Source organism: Meleagris gallopavo, chromosome 8 (genome assembly GCF_000146605.3).
Source record: "Meleagris gallopavo isolate NT-WF06-2002-E0010 breed Aviagen turkey brand Nicholas breeding stock chromosome 8, Turkey_5.1, whole genome shotgun sequence".
Lineage (NCBI taxonomy): Eukaryota > Metazoa > Chordata > Aves > Galliformes > Phasianidae > Meleagris > Meleagris gallopavo.
The window spans coordinates 1,212,426-1,224,882 of NC_015018.2; the positions used below are offsets into that span (position 1 = coordinate 1,212,426).

Sequence of the window (12,457 nt, forward strand, 5' to 3'; positions counted from 1 at the left end):
TTAATGGGCTTGAAGTTCTGAATAGCTATTCACTGCGTATTTCCAGTCCTCCTTAAAAGGAAAATAAGGAGCAAATGGATACCTATTCAAATTTCAAAAACACTGAATATCTGTATTGACTTTGGTGCCTAACGCAACACATTTTTGAGAACTTAGTAAAGCATAGAAATAGTTTGAGATAAACTTTTGCATACTTCTCATATTTTCTCCAGTAAAAAATGCCTGTAGATACTTCGAAGCTATTTAATTATAAAACATGGCTATGTTTAGAAAAGCTTTGAATATTTCAAAAATAGGACAGTTTTGAAAATGTCAATGCAAGGTTTTAAAAAAACATTTCTTTCTGGGAAAAATGAAGGGTGAATGTAAGAATTGCCACATGAATTCCAGTGGATGTTGTGGTTGCTCGGCATTGGAACTGGGTGAAAATTTTTGACCCACACAACAGTTTACTCACATGCACAGCACTTATCGGCTTGTTGTCTTGTTGGTTTCTTTAAGTGCAAATAAGTTGCCGCGCAGCACATAGCAGACCAAAATTCAAAACAGATCAACCAGCACGCTGTGAATGCAGCACTGAAGAAGTAACAAAATACTGCCTAACAGACCAGAACTGTGTGCATTTAGCCATTGCTTTCTGATTTTTTTTCTCAGATACTCTGAGATAAAAAGTTAATGGTAAAAATGATAACATCTTACATACTGCAGTACATCCTTCATGAAGTTGGACTGCTATCACAAACAAGAGGGGTTTGAGAACTAAGAAGAAAGCACAACAGGTTATCTAAGAGTGGTGCAATGTTTAGTGTAGGCCTCTGAAATGATTTCCTGTAGTATTTAAGTCCATTATTAAGTTTAATCTCCTAGATGAGTTTCTGTTTTTTTATGACATGGACAGCATTTCCTACAAGAGAGGAGTATAACCTGGGACAGCTTTATTCCTTGTTGAATTTCAAGTGCTATAAAAATGACAAAATTTCATTATGGTTTATGTGGTGAGCAGTGTTTATCTCCTACATTCTCATATCCCAGCAGTTATGTACAATAAATCTAAAAATTCTCTGCCAAATACCACATAGTAATGCATAATAATTTGCCTGCGAGAACTATTTCTGATTTCCCTTTCAGGCAATCTACACCCCAGGAATCTCTGGAATAATAGAAATAGCAATAATATTGCACATGACTTCACATGGATTCAGCATTAATGACAAGAAAAGGAACTTCTACAGAACAAGGATATGTAAACACTCCTAGCTCTACATAGATATACAAATATACAATATAACAAATATACAAATCTACAAATAACTATACAAACTGTCGTTACCGTATTCTTCATCTAGATTTTCACTTACTCTTTCCACACAATACTTTCATACCACTCTCGGAATACCTACTGTTACTCATTCAACTCCATTTGGGAGTTATATGCTGTTTGAGTATTTTCCTGTTGCTGTTGTATAAAAGTAATGTCAGTAAGTCTCACCCTAGATCCTCTGAATGCTAAGCAGGTAAAACACCGTGTCTTATGAAATATTAAATGCAAGACTTGGCCAACTGTTATATGTAAAACTCTGTGAAATAAAGACAATCTGAGCTCCTTTTCTTTCCTATTCTCTAAATTGTTCATGAGTGCATGACCTTCTTACACACAGAATTCTCATTAAAACTGAGTACAGGGCAGAAATGGCAGCAGAACTTTAAAGGAGAACTTTAAATGTGCTAAGTGTTTCCTTCACACACACACGTCAAAAGGACACAATTAAGACCAAACTAATATCCAACATCTTTTAAACTGATTTATTCTCCATAAGAAAAATCAAATATCAACGTTTAATAAAGATACTATAAAATTGTTACCTTAATTTAAAACTACTGGAAGAAATTCCAAGGGAATAGAAACAAAATTCACTGAAGGCTCCAGCCTAGTAGAAAATTTGCATTAGCTATGGATCATAATGTAAGTGTACAAGCTACAGGACTAATTGCTAGCAGTAAACAAATATTTGAAGAGGTTTCATGCAGCACTTGCATGGCAAGAAACTAGCTATAAAAATCAATTAAGTATCATTATCATCAGACAGTATGTCAAAAGATTCATCTCAGGAAACACAAATCAAACATCTGGTCAAGTGCAAACACATCATTCTGTAACTGATAGCCCAGCCAGGGACACGTTATTACTTCACAGAGGTCACTAACCCCATTCTCTCAAGAATAAAAAAAGAAATCCTAAAGCAAAGGCAGAATAAGACAGAAAAGAAAGCCAGTCTTTGAAAATCATTGAAAAACAGACTCAAACTAGTAAAAGATGCAAATAAATTCACTAACAGAAAAGAAGAAAAAAATGTTATCTCATTGTAAACAGCCCTTTTTCACTTGAGATCAAGTTTGTTTTGTTGCATTAAATAAAGAGAAGAATTCAGACTGCAGTGAAATGCGGTGTAACTCCATTAATGCTCTGCAGCCAGGCTTGCGGGGGCTTAGGGGAATGAACAGAAGCAGATCTCTAGTTCTGAAAACTGAATTGTTTTACTGTTGTCAGTGTGTTAACCCTGGTTCACTTCGGCAGAGAAATGTGTTTTCAGGATTTGATTCAAAGCCATTGAAATCTAGTGGAAATTCTCACTCTGAATTCATGGTGTATATGAACAGTTTCTACTCAGTAAGTCTGAAACTAATCGCCACTTCAGCTAGCATTTTTACGTAGATATCTGTTGAGGCAGGAGCTATCTTTTGTTCAACACTTCATCAGCACAAAAAGGATAGTTTGGGTTATGCTTTTATGCAAGTAGTAATATGTAAATACGCTCATTCTAGATAATTGTTTCATTACAGTAATTATAGGAGATAATAGACTACCACCTATCTTCTTTGAGGAGCCTTGAAAATCTCATCCATGACTACTGTCAATTCCTTTCTTGATTTTTGCTCTTCCTTACAGGAGACATCAATAGCAAATAGGAAATATCTATGTATGCACATACAACAGATTAAAACAAAACTAGAAAGAACAAATTCAAGAAAAAGTAAGAATAAATCCTCAGGAGCTGCTTTTTCAAAGATGTGTGCAAGCAAGCATGGGAACTTGCATGCCATTTATCTATTGCTATCAAACAGACATAAAGAAAAGTGTTTAAAAGTTTTCCTTATTGCTGTAACATTTTTCCCTGTGAAACAGAATTACTGTAGTAGGTCTCTCATATTCCCTGTGGTCTCACTGACAAAAAAGAAGGCCTGGCAATTTTATAATGAAAATCCATAACACCTACCTTGTATGACCCAATAATAGCTACTGATAGAAAAACATATCAGAAAGCGAGGCTTAAAGGTCACTGCAAAAAAGAATAAAACTGCCCATTCTAGACAATGAAACTGCAGCAGAGGAAAAAATTTTGTACACGGAGATGAACAGCTTCAGAAAACAGCAAATGTAGAGGTAGACAGGATAGAGCAGATACAGTGTTCAAGGCTTTAAAATGGACCAGGCCAACTCTTGTGAAAGGTACACTGAGCTCAAACTCACCTTACTGCTGAAAGCTCTGAGGCAGCAGTGCCTACTCTTCCTCCAAGGGCAGCAAACTGCTAAAATGCTTCCAAAACTATGAGATAAGCACATTTTCCCCTATTATTTATCAGTGTATATTTTCCCCCTTTTTTTCTTTTTTTTATCAGTGCAGACAGCAACTGCACATCTCTACCAAGGAAAGTTTCTGTTCTTAATTTCTCCTTGCTATGATCTCCCTTTGTTTCTTTCAAAATTTATCTTCAGTCAAGTTGCACTCTATTTCACTGCTGCTGCTGCTGCTTCTTGTTATATATTGTCGAGTTTTTCTTTGCTGATTCTCTATGAATTGGCTAGTTGTTTTTCATTGTTTCTGTGAAGCTATGGAAAAAAAGCAATTCCTTTATTTGAGAATTCTGACATTTATTAGCATAATAAACTTCTCAGATGAAATTGCAGTTTTCCAGACAGCAATTTCATTTGCAGAGGAACTTAAAAGAAATTTATTTTAAAGCCAGGTAAAAAGTAGAACGAGAAGTGGATGGAATCAGCAGAAAAATTAACAAAACTAAGGAAATGTAGTCCCAAGTGAAAATGATGAGGCTGTTATGATGTTGACTACATCAGAACAGGACACATAGGATAAAAAGCTATATGTCCAAGCCTTCTTATCCCTAAAATAAGCAAGTAAATAAATAAATAAAGGGAAGATGCTGAGAACTTTTTAATTAGAAATTAATTGAACTATTCTCAACAGTCTCTGTGAATGTCAATTTCTTTCTTCAACATTCTGGCCTCAGAAATATGTATGGGTACTTACAAGTATGGATACTTACCTCTGAAAGGTAAGAAAGCAGCTAATAGATACGGGGGCTCTTCGGAGGGTTTAGATAGCTCTTACTGAATGTTCTATTGAGGGCAGAGGGAAAGGCAGCTTACTTATGGCTTCTACAGTGTCCATATTTGAAATGCACAGTGAATCACCACTGTGCTGAGCTCCATGTTCCGGAGCACTGTTGTCCCAGATGAGACATACCATACCAGGCTTCTTCTTTAACAGAGATCATAGATTGTACGAGAGGAGTTAATTAAGTCTACATTCAGAATTGCAGAGCTATATTCCATCCAGACCATGGTGATCTGTAGAGGACCATACTTTTAAAAAAATCCAAGACACCCTAGGTATCTTGGCTCTTTATCTAGCTTCCAAGTCACTTGGTATCTCAAGAGATCAGCTGCAGCTAAATCATGTCCTATCTCAGAAAACTCAGTTGCTGTGAAAAGCCCAGATGTCTTATCTGGGAACTGTACACTAAGAGCAACTCCAGCTAATAAACATTGCTTACATACTGCATTTCCTGAATTGATTGAGGTGTTACAGTAACCACTTACAGCTCAGCCAAGGAAGAAATCTAGTACTAGAGCATAGTAAAAGTAGGAATCTCCAGCATGTATCTCATACATCAGAAAAAAACCTAAACATGACAAGGTCAGTATGAGTCGTAGTTGCTGCTACAAATCAAATAGTGGTTACGAGAATAACAAGTTTATTCTGAACTGATCGTTTTTTTGTACTGTAGAATTCCTTCCAAGGCAGCTCAACTGCATGTAATTGTAAACAGAATGAGAGTGACTGTTCCGACTGTCTCTGCTGCAGTGAACTTTGTCAGTCTGTATTGAAAAGCAGGATACAAAGACTCCAGCTATATCTAATCATTTGAGCAATCACAAACTGGAAAAGGACATGTTAAGACTGCATCGCTTGCTTCCAAAAGTGCACAACTGAGTGAAGAGATCATCAATAAAAACTGACAAATTTTGCTTTGGAATAAAGAGCCTGTTCAACAATATTGGTACATTACACAAGGCTCAACGAATAGTTCCCAGCCATACTTCAATCTGTTAAAAGTATATGATTTTGCATTTTCAATCTTAAACGTCAGGAAAATTAGGACAGCAACTTAGCTTTCACTACAATTGGCCACAACCTTTTAAAAATTCCTGGAAATAGTCCTCATCTGTAATCTGTCAGTAGTTTTTCATCTTTAAAAAGCTTGCAATATGAATAATCTTGATAAATCACATGTGAAGCAGAAACATTTGGGGTCTTCTAATGAGGATACTCTTTGGCCACAAGACCAGTGGCTTATAAAGTCTGTTAATTACTTTTTGGTGTTTACTTTTGTGGCTATCTATTATTACTGCAGCTACCCAGAACACATTTCAATGAATCCTGATTACTCAAATAAAGGGCTGTAGTCTGGTGGATTCTTCTGCTGTCCGCACGGCTCCAGTAGCAGCTCCCCACCTGAGGATGTGATGATTTCTTCCTAGAAAGATAAAACAAATTAGAGTATAATTCATAGACATCTAAGTCTTTCCCTGAATTCTAAGAAAAGCTGATAGCGTTAAAAAAAATCACTTGTTTGGTAATCAGCTACAAAGCATCCTTTATAAAAATAAATAAAGATCAGCTAAGGGATCCTATCAACTATGTATTTTCTTCTTGCTTTATTTCGTATTTATGTCAGTGATAAATTGTGCCAGTATCAAACAGGTATCAAATTGGTATCAAATAGCTGATGCACCAAAAATGCTGTGATTTGACTCACCTCTAAGTTGCTATGCTAAGACAAACAGCTATAGATGCATTAAAGTGTTCTCAGTGATTAATTTAACAGACATAGCGGTCCTACTGAGCTACTCCCACAGCCTCTGTGATGCTGGAAACTTTCCCAAGAAGACTGAGCAAGAGCTCAATGCTGAGTGCTCACACACAACAGCCTAACAACTTTCTGGCTGACAAGCAGAAGATAGTAATCTTGCTAAGGTAAAAATAATTTTAAAAATAGCACCTCTTTTCATCAATTAGATATCCACATGACAAACCTGTAATCCTAGTAATTGATCACTAAGATGAATAATAATAATAAGGAACTTACTAAAACAGTAGAGAAAAGTGGTCTTTGCATTACTTCTATAGTAACGATAATTCATTTTTGTTATTGCATAAGTTGGGGATTTACACATGTACTGTTACTGACTGCAATGGCATAAAACTTGATTCAAGTTTTAGGCCTAAATTTTTCAAAAGGGATCCAGTTTCCATTAAAATGCAGTGGAAATTTGGTGCCTGGTTTCCTCAGAACGCATGCAGAGTCCAAGATGCAGTTCCACCCAAGTCACTCATCAGGCTAAGTTCAGAAAATTCATTACTCAAATTATATACTTTTGAGAAAGTTATGAGAAAGCAAATACAAGGATTTAGCAATTACGTGGGATATATTATTGCTGCTTGCTGCACAATACATGGGTGCAAAGAACTGAAAATGGAAATTTACATTCTTTCTGCAAGATATTTGTTCTTCCCATTAACAACCAGTGGAGTGATTTCTTGGTGTTGACTTTTTTAATTGAAATGAAGCAGTTGTAAATGAATAAGCGCTAATAACTGAAGGACTAGTTATGCCAGCCTTGCTCATTTTGATTGAAAGTCAAAAGGAACCTTCAAGAAGTTTTGGCATCTTTTGGGTTAGGAAGCTCTACTCTTGGCAAAAACAGTAATGAGGAAGCAGCAATTCCTCAAATAATACAGCAATAGCTGGAAGAGAAAGGTTTTTGATTTGGAGAAATCAAAATTGCATAGCCAGTTACCAAAAGGCTGTAGGGCACTTGGCAATGTACATCACCAGGATGGGCAGGCAGAGAAGCTTCTGAGGAAACCATATGAGAGAGAAGATAAGAAGCCTGCAGAACTGGTTGTCAAAGGGAGCAGTTTTAACGTAGCTGTTAAGCTAGACACTTAAAAGAGAACTGTGTGGTGACATTAAAGGTGAAGGAGTTACTCTGATAGGCCTAATATAGGGGGAACTAATATCTATTATCAAGGGATATCTAAAAAAACCTTTAAACATAGGGAACTAAAAGCTATTCAGCTTCTGAAAAGTACTCTACTGCTGTCTGTAAATAGATAGGTTTCTAGTACAGCAATTGCCTAGGATGAGAAAAGTCATAACAAAAACAGAACAAATACATCATTTTCAGTCAACCTGAATGAGTTTGGGATTTTCCGCCCTTGATGACCATCTATGTTTCTATGAAGCATATCACACTATAATTCCTCTTCCTTCATAAAATGCAAATTCTGAGAAACTCAACTTCATTTTGTTAAACCAATAAAATCCAAAAGAATTGACTTACAGTATGCTGTACTGCTAATAACAGTTGTAATTTAAGGAATGCAGCTCCAGGTTTGACGGAAGAGAAGTTGCAAACTAAGTGAAATGCCAAAGATTCAGAATGGAAGGGAGATTAGAAGAAAAATAATCTCTGCTTAGTGTCTGTGAGACTGAATATTGGAAAAATTAAATGCTGTGAATGAAAGAACAAAAAAAAATAATAGAATTAGTTTGAAGTATGAGTGAAAAAATGATAAGGGGGTAAAAAGATGAAAAAGAAAAAGGACAGAAAAATAGAAAAGAGGTTGAAGAGAAACTGAAAGCTAGACAGCTTTCAGTAAGAGAGAAAAAGAGAATTAAAACTGATGAAGAGGATGGAGAAAGAGATGAGATGAAAACAGCCTATGCTACCAGAAACAGCGCTAATATTTCGTCTCCTTTTGCTAAACAGGAAACAAGAGTTACAGACAAAGTAATTCAAATCTATCTAAACTCAGGTAAGACCTCAATTAAGTTACTCTCATCAAGTCATTTTGGATGATAAGGAACAACTCTTAGCACCTCCCTACAACAGAAAACCTCCATATTCCTTTCTTTCCTGCAGTGCTCCACTGCTCTGCTTTAGCACATTACAGCCCTCACATCAAAGGCTAAAAATGCTGAAATTTCATTAAAAGACCTTTCCCGTGGTATTTCTCATGCAATTCTGTAAAGCAAGGAGGCTCAAAAAGTGTTCGTTCTCTCAACCCTTACTAGTCTGTTTTTTGCCTATGAAAGTACAAATGGCATAAGACTCCGCTTAGAAGAAAACACAAACAAGAGATGTCTGCAGAGAAAGGAGAACAGCTTTCTGATTCACTGCAACAAAAGATACCGACTATAAATGTTAAAGCAAGGCTTACTCTAGAATACATACACACACATATATTCCTTTCCTTGCTATCCTTACTTCTCTCTAGTGTGGTTTCAAATTACATGGCTACTCTTTAAATTATTAATGACCTCCACTCAACTATTGATCTCTACCTAGTGAGTGTTACCTTGTGAAAATCAATAAGGTCTGTCAGTGTTGCATGTCGGTTTGGATCTACCCCCAAGAAACTGTAGAAATCCCCCGAAGCATCAACCAAGAAGTGTTTGAACCCGTTTTGTTGGCGATAAGACAATGCGTAGCCCCAGATTTTCTCACTGACTCGCACCAGGAATGTTCCTTCAGATTTATTCATCAGCAGCTCTTCTGCCTCCTGGCGGCTAATAATGCCTGGCAAAGAAAAAAAGCTGCAGTTAAGATGACAACAGATTGGCAGAACTTAGCAGAACCAATGAAACAATTGCAGAGTATAAGTAAAATTAAAATTGCTTAGCTTCTTAATATTCAAATGATTGTAGGAGGAGTTACAGCTATGGAGACTACATAACTGCTATCTGCTTTTGAGAGTTAGCTATAGAAGATGTGATGGTGTTGCATTAGATATGTCTTTAAACTATCTGGTTAAGAATCACTTTTTCCCACTTTACCACACTTTCAGAGGAGGTGCATAAACACAACTGGTACATCAGACACGTGGTTTGTGAACAAGAGATCATTTATTAGAACTAGCACAATTTGGCGTTGCAATTTGAACCTGAACTATCTCGCTGATATTTGTGATTGCATTGCTATGCTTCTGACTTTCAAGTGTTTCAACAGATCCTAAGGAATGAAAACTATGCCAGTGCCTGAAGTGCCTGAAGAAAAAGCATTTTGCTAGGGTTTTCTTCACCCAACAACTTGTTTCAGATGCATACAGATAAACTGGAGCAAAAATAAACTGGCTCTGGGCAGCCTGGTCTAGTGGTTGGCAATCCTGCCCACAGCAGGGGGGTGGAAACTAGATGAACACTGAGGTCTTTTTCAACCCAGGCCATTCTATGATTCTATGATTGTATGAAACCAAATCCTGCAGCTATCAGAACTGTTAACAGAGATGAATGTATTAGGTTATCTGGTCACAGGCTTGCTTTTCTAGGAAATGCTGTTACAGAGGAGAACAAAAAACAAAGATTGCAGTCCTCTTCTTTTAGCCTTAAGTTCAGAGTAATAGCCTCCTTTAATTAAAATATCTGTAGCCATGAACTAGATACAAACACAAATAAGTGGATATTGGATACATTAATCATAGTTGAGCTAGTGTTTATGGCTCATAATGAACAATAATGAGTTATGCACCTTGCACTAGAAAAAGACAAAATTTTGTGAAGCTTCTTGCAGTACATAGCTGTCATCCTGTGGTTTTATGCTATTTTTCCCCCTGAGCCAACCTAACTTCCTAGAAAATGTGTCAGGGAAAAAGCTCTCAATATCCTGGTCACTAACTGTTTGCTTTTTACATTCCCCCTCCCTGAATTCATTTCTTTGCTGTATGACAAACCTATTTCTCAGGAAACAAGAAGGATTACAAATTCAGATCAGTAAGCAAAGGAGAAAGTTTAACAACAGCAGAGCTTTCAACTTTCCCATTTTATTCTTATGTGCTGGATACATCCTCATCACTTCTTTCATTTCTAATCCTAGGATATAGCACTGATGTTGCTGGTACTTTTGCAGGCAAACAGGGTACAACAGATAAACCCTGAGGTACAACGCAAACGGTGTGATCAGAAACATGTCTCACTGTTCACATGGAGAGTTTGGTTCTTATTTGTCTGATAGGCCTAGAGGACAATAAGCTCATGTCTCATAATTATCTGTAAAATACCAGATGCTCACTTTAATCAAGAACAGATGCTGAGTTAGGCCATCCTGGATGCAAGCAGGGCATATATGTCAATAAATAATATATATACATGTTCCAAAGTTACTCTCTGTAAGCTAAATACATAAATATTACAATATATACTATATTTAAGGGAACTGGTTGTCATTATGTAACGCTGCACACATCCCAGTGAACATTCCATGGAGTTCAAGTGCTGAAAACCACACTGTTTTTTAGTGTATTAATAAGCACATCCCAGGAACTGACAGTACAAAGCAGAGCCTACCTCAAAGACCAAACTGTGGGATGCTCTAATTAAGCCCATGCAGAAAATGATCACTCTGGAAGGTGTGGGAAGGGACTGACGAGATTTGGATCCTAATAGCAAGCAATGTGTGCACTGTTAAGAAAGACAGAAAAGTTCTTCCTCATTCCATTTTTGTCTACCTTGAGGCAATGAGTTTCTTTTACAGTTTTACTTGGTGCAACGCTGACAATGATGACAAAGGCTCAGAGCCAGAGGGACTCAGAGGTCCCTAATGAAATATCAGTAGGACTGAGTAGAAACATATACATACATGCTCTGCTGAATAAGGTACAAATCATTTATTTGGAGGATATTACATCATCTTTACACCTGCCACACAAAATAAGCAGTAAACATGCAAACATATGCACTTGTTCAGAAACAGCATGCAACTGCTCTGTTATCAGTGTCAATTGCTACACTTTGCAGTACTAAAAACGGAGTTACTGGGAGAATTCCAAGATGAATCGTTAAAAGTAACTCTCAAACTCTGCTCAAATGAAAAGACAGTACAAGTATGAATCCATATGATACAGCGTATTATGCAGAGCCATATACCAGGTGACACATGCCGAGAAATCCAACTCTTCGTTAAGGCAAACATCCAGCCTTTAAACTAACTGAATTTGAATACACTAAGAAAGATTTCTATTATTATTACAATACCTACTTCCATGAAAAATCTTTCCCAGAAACAAATTTAGACAAGGTATATACCATAACAAGTTCACAGCACTCAGTGGTGCAGGAAAGAACAAACAGTTCCATCAGCAACAAAAAGCATATTAGCTCCAATAATCAATGTTTATACAGTAATTCTAGGTTAAAAACACACTGCTAACTTTGGGGATAGGAAGTGGGTGATGTTACAATTACCCTTCTCTAAGCCTAACCAGGGCCTGAATGGTTACACAGCTCTGATGATGAATGAGTTGGCCTAAGCAACTCGCCAGCTACAAAAAATTGTTTATAAAATCATAAAATCAAAACAAAAAATGGCTTGCATTATATGATGAACCGTAGTCTCAAGATACCATCGGGTATACAATATCAAATTCTTTAAGCAACAATTAGTTTAATACTAAAGAATCTGTGCACCCGCTGTCAGATCCCACCAGTAGAGCTAAAACATTGCAAGGCTTCCACATGATGTTATCTTCCTTGCCAGAGTGTATTTCTGGTCTGGGCACTTTTTGTCATTGAGTAGGTGAGAAAAGCTACATTGCTCACAGCCAATTTCTTTTTGTTTTATTCTCTTTTCTACTAAAGATAGTGTAATAAACTGTCAGCCAGATACTTTCCTCTCTTTTTCTCTCCTGACTCTCAAATAGTGCCATTTCTTCCCCCCACCCTTCTCTCTCTATCTTCCAATTATTTTATTGTTCTATGGTTCAATTCTACATTGGGTGGTGATGGCAGCACTGAAAGTCTTGCTTCACCCCTTCGAAAATATTATACTATTCTCAGGACAAGTAGAAAAAGAGTGGCACTGCACACTCCTGGAGTGGCTTAGAGAAATTAACAACATCTGTGAAACCCTTATGAACGTTTAACATCGCTTGAACCGAAGTCAAGAAACTTTGATTTCCCAAGGCTCTGGTAAGAGGTTTAGAATCACCAATGCTCTTCTTTGTGCTAGTTAGGATATTAAATGGACTCTGGAAGAGGAAATCACTGGTTATTTGAAAGGGATTTTTTTCTTTCTAATCCTTGCCAGTCTCTTAAA

At 36.9% G+C, this 12,457-nt stretch overlaps 1 protein-coding gene across 1 annotated transcript in view; it reads right to left on the reverse strand.

Annotated features, from left to right (window-relative positions):
* Positions 1 to 3,642: 3,642 nt before the first annotated feature.
* The window catches only part of SH2D4B (SH2 domain containing 4B), a 66,884-nt gene continuing 58,069 nt past the window's right edge, over positions 3,643 to 12,457 (reverse strand). The window contains exons 7-8 of the mRNA XM_003207781.4: positions 8,727 to 8,947; positions 3,643 to 5,838 (exon numbers count right to left, since the gene is read on the reverse strand). Of these exons, the coding sequence (XP_003207829.1) occupies positions 5,746 to 5,838; positions 8,727 to 8,947 (314 nt within the window). The 3' untranslated portion in view covers positions 3,643 to 5,745. The remainder of the gene's footprint in view (positions 5,839 to 8,726; positions 8,948 to 12,457) is intronic.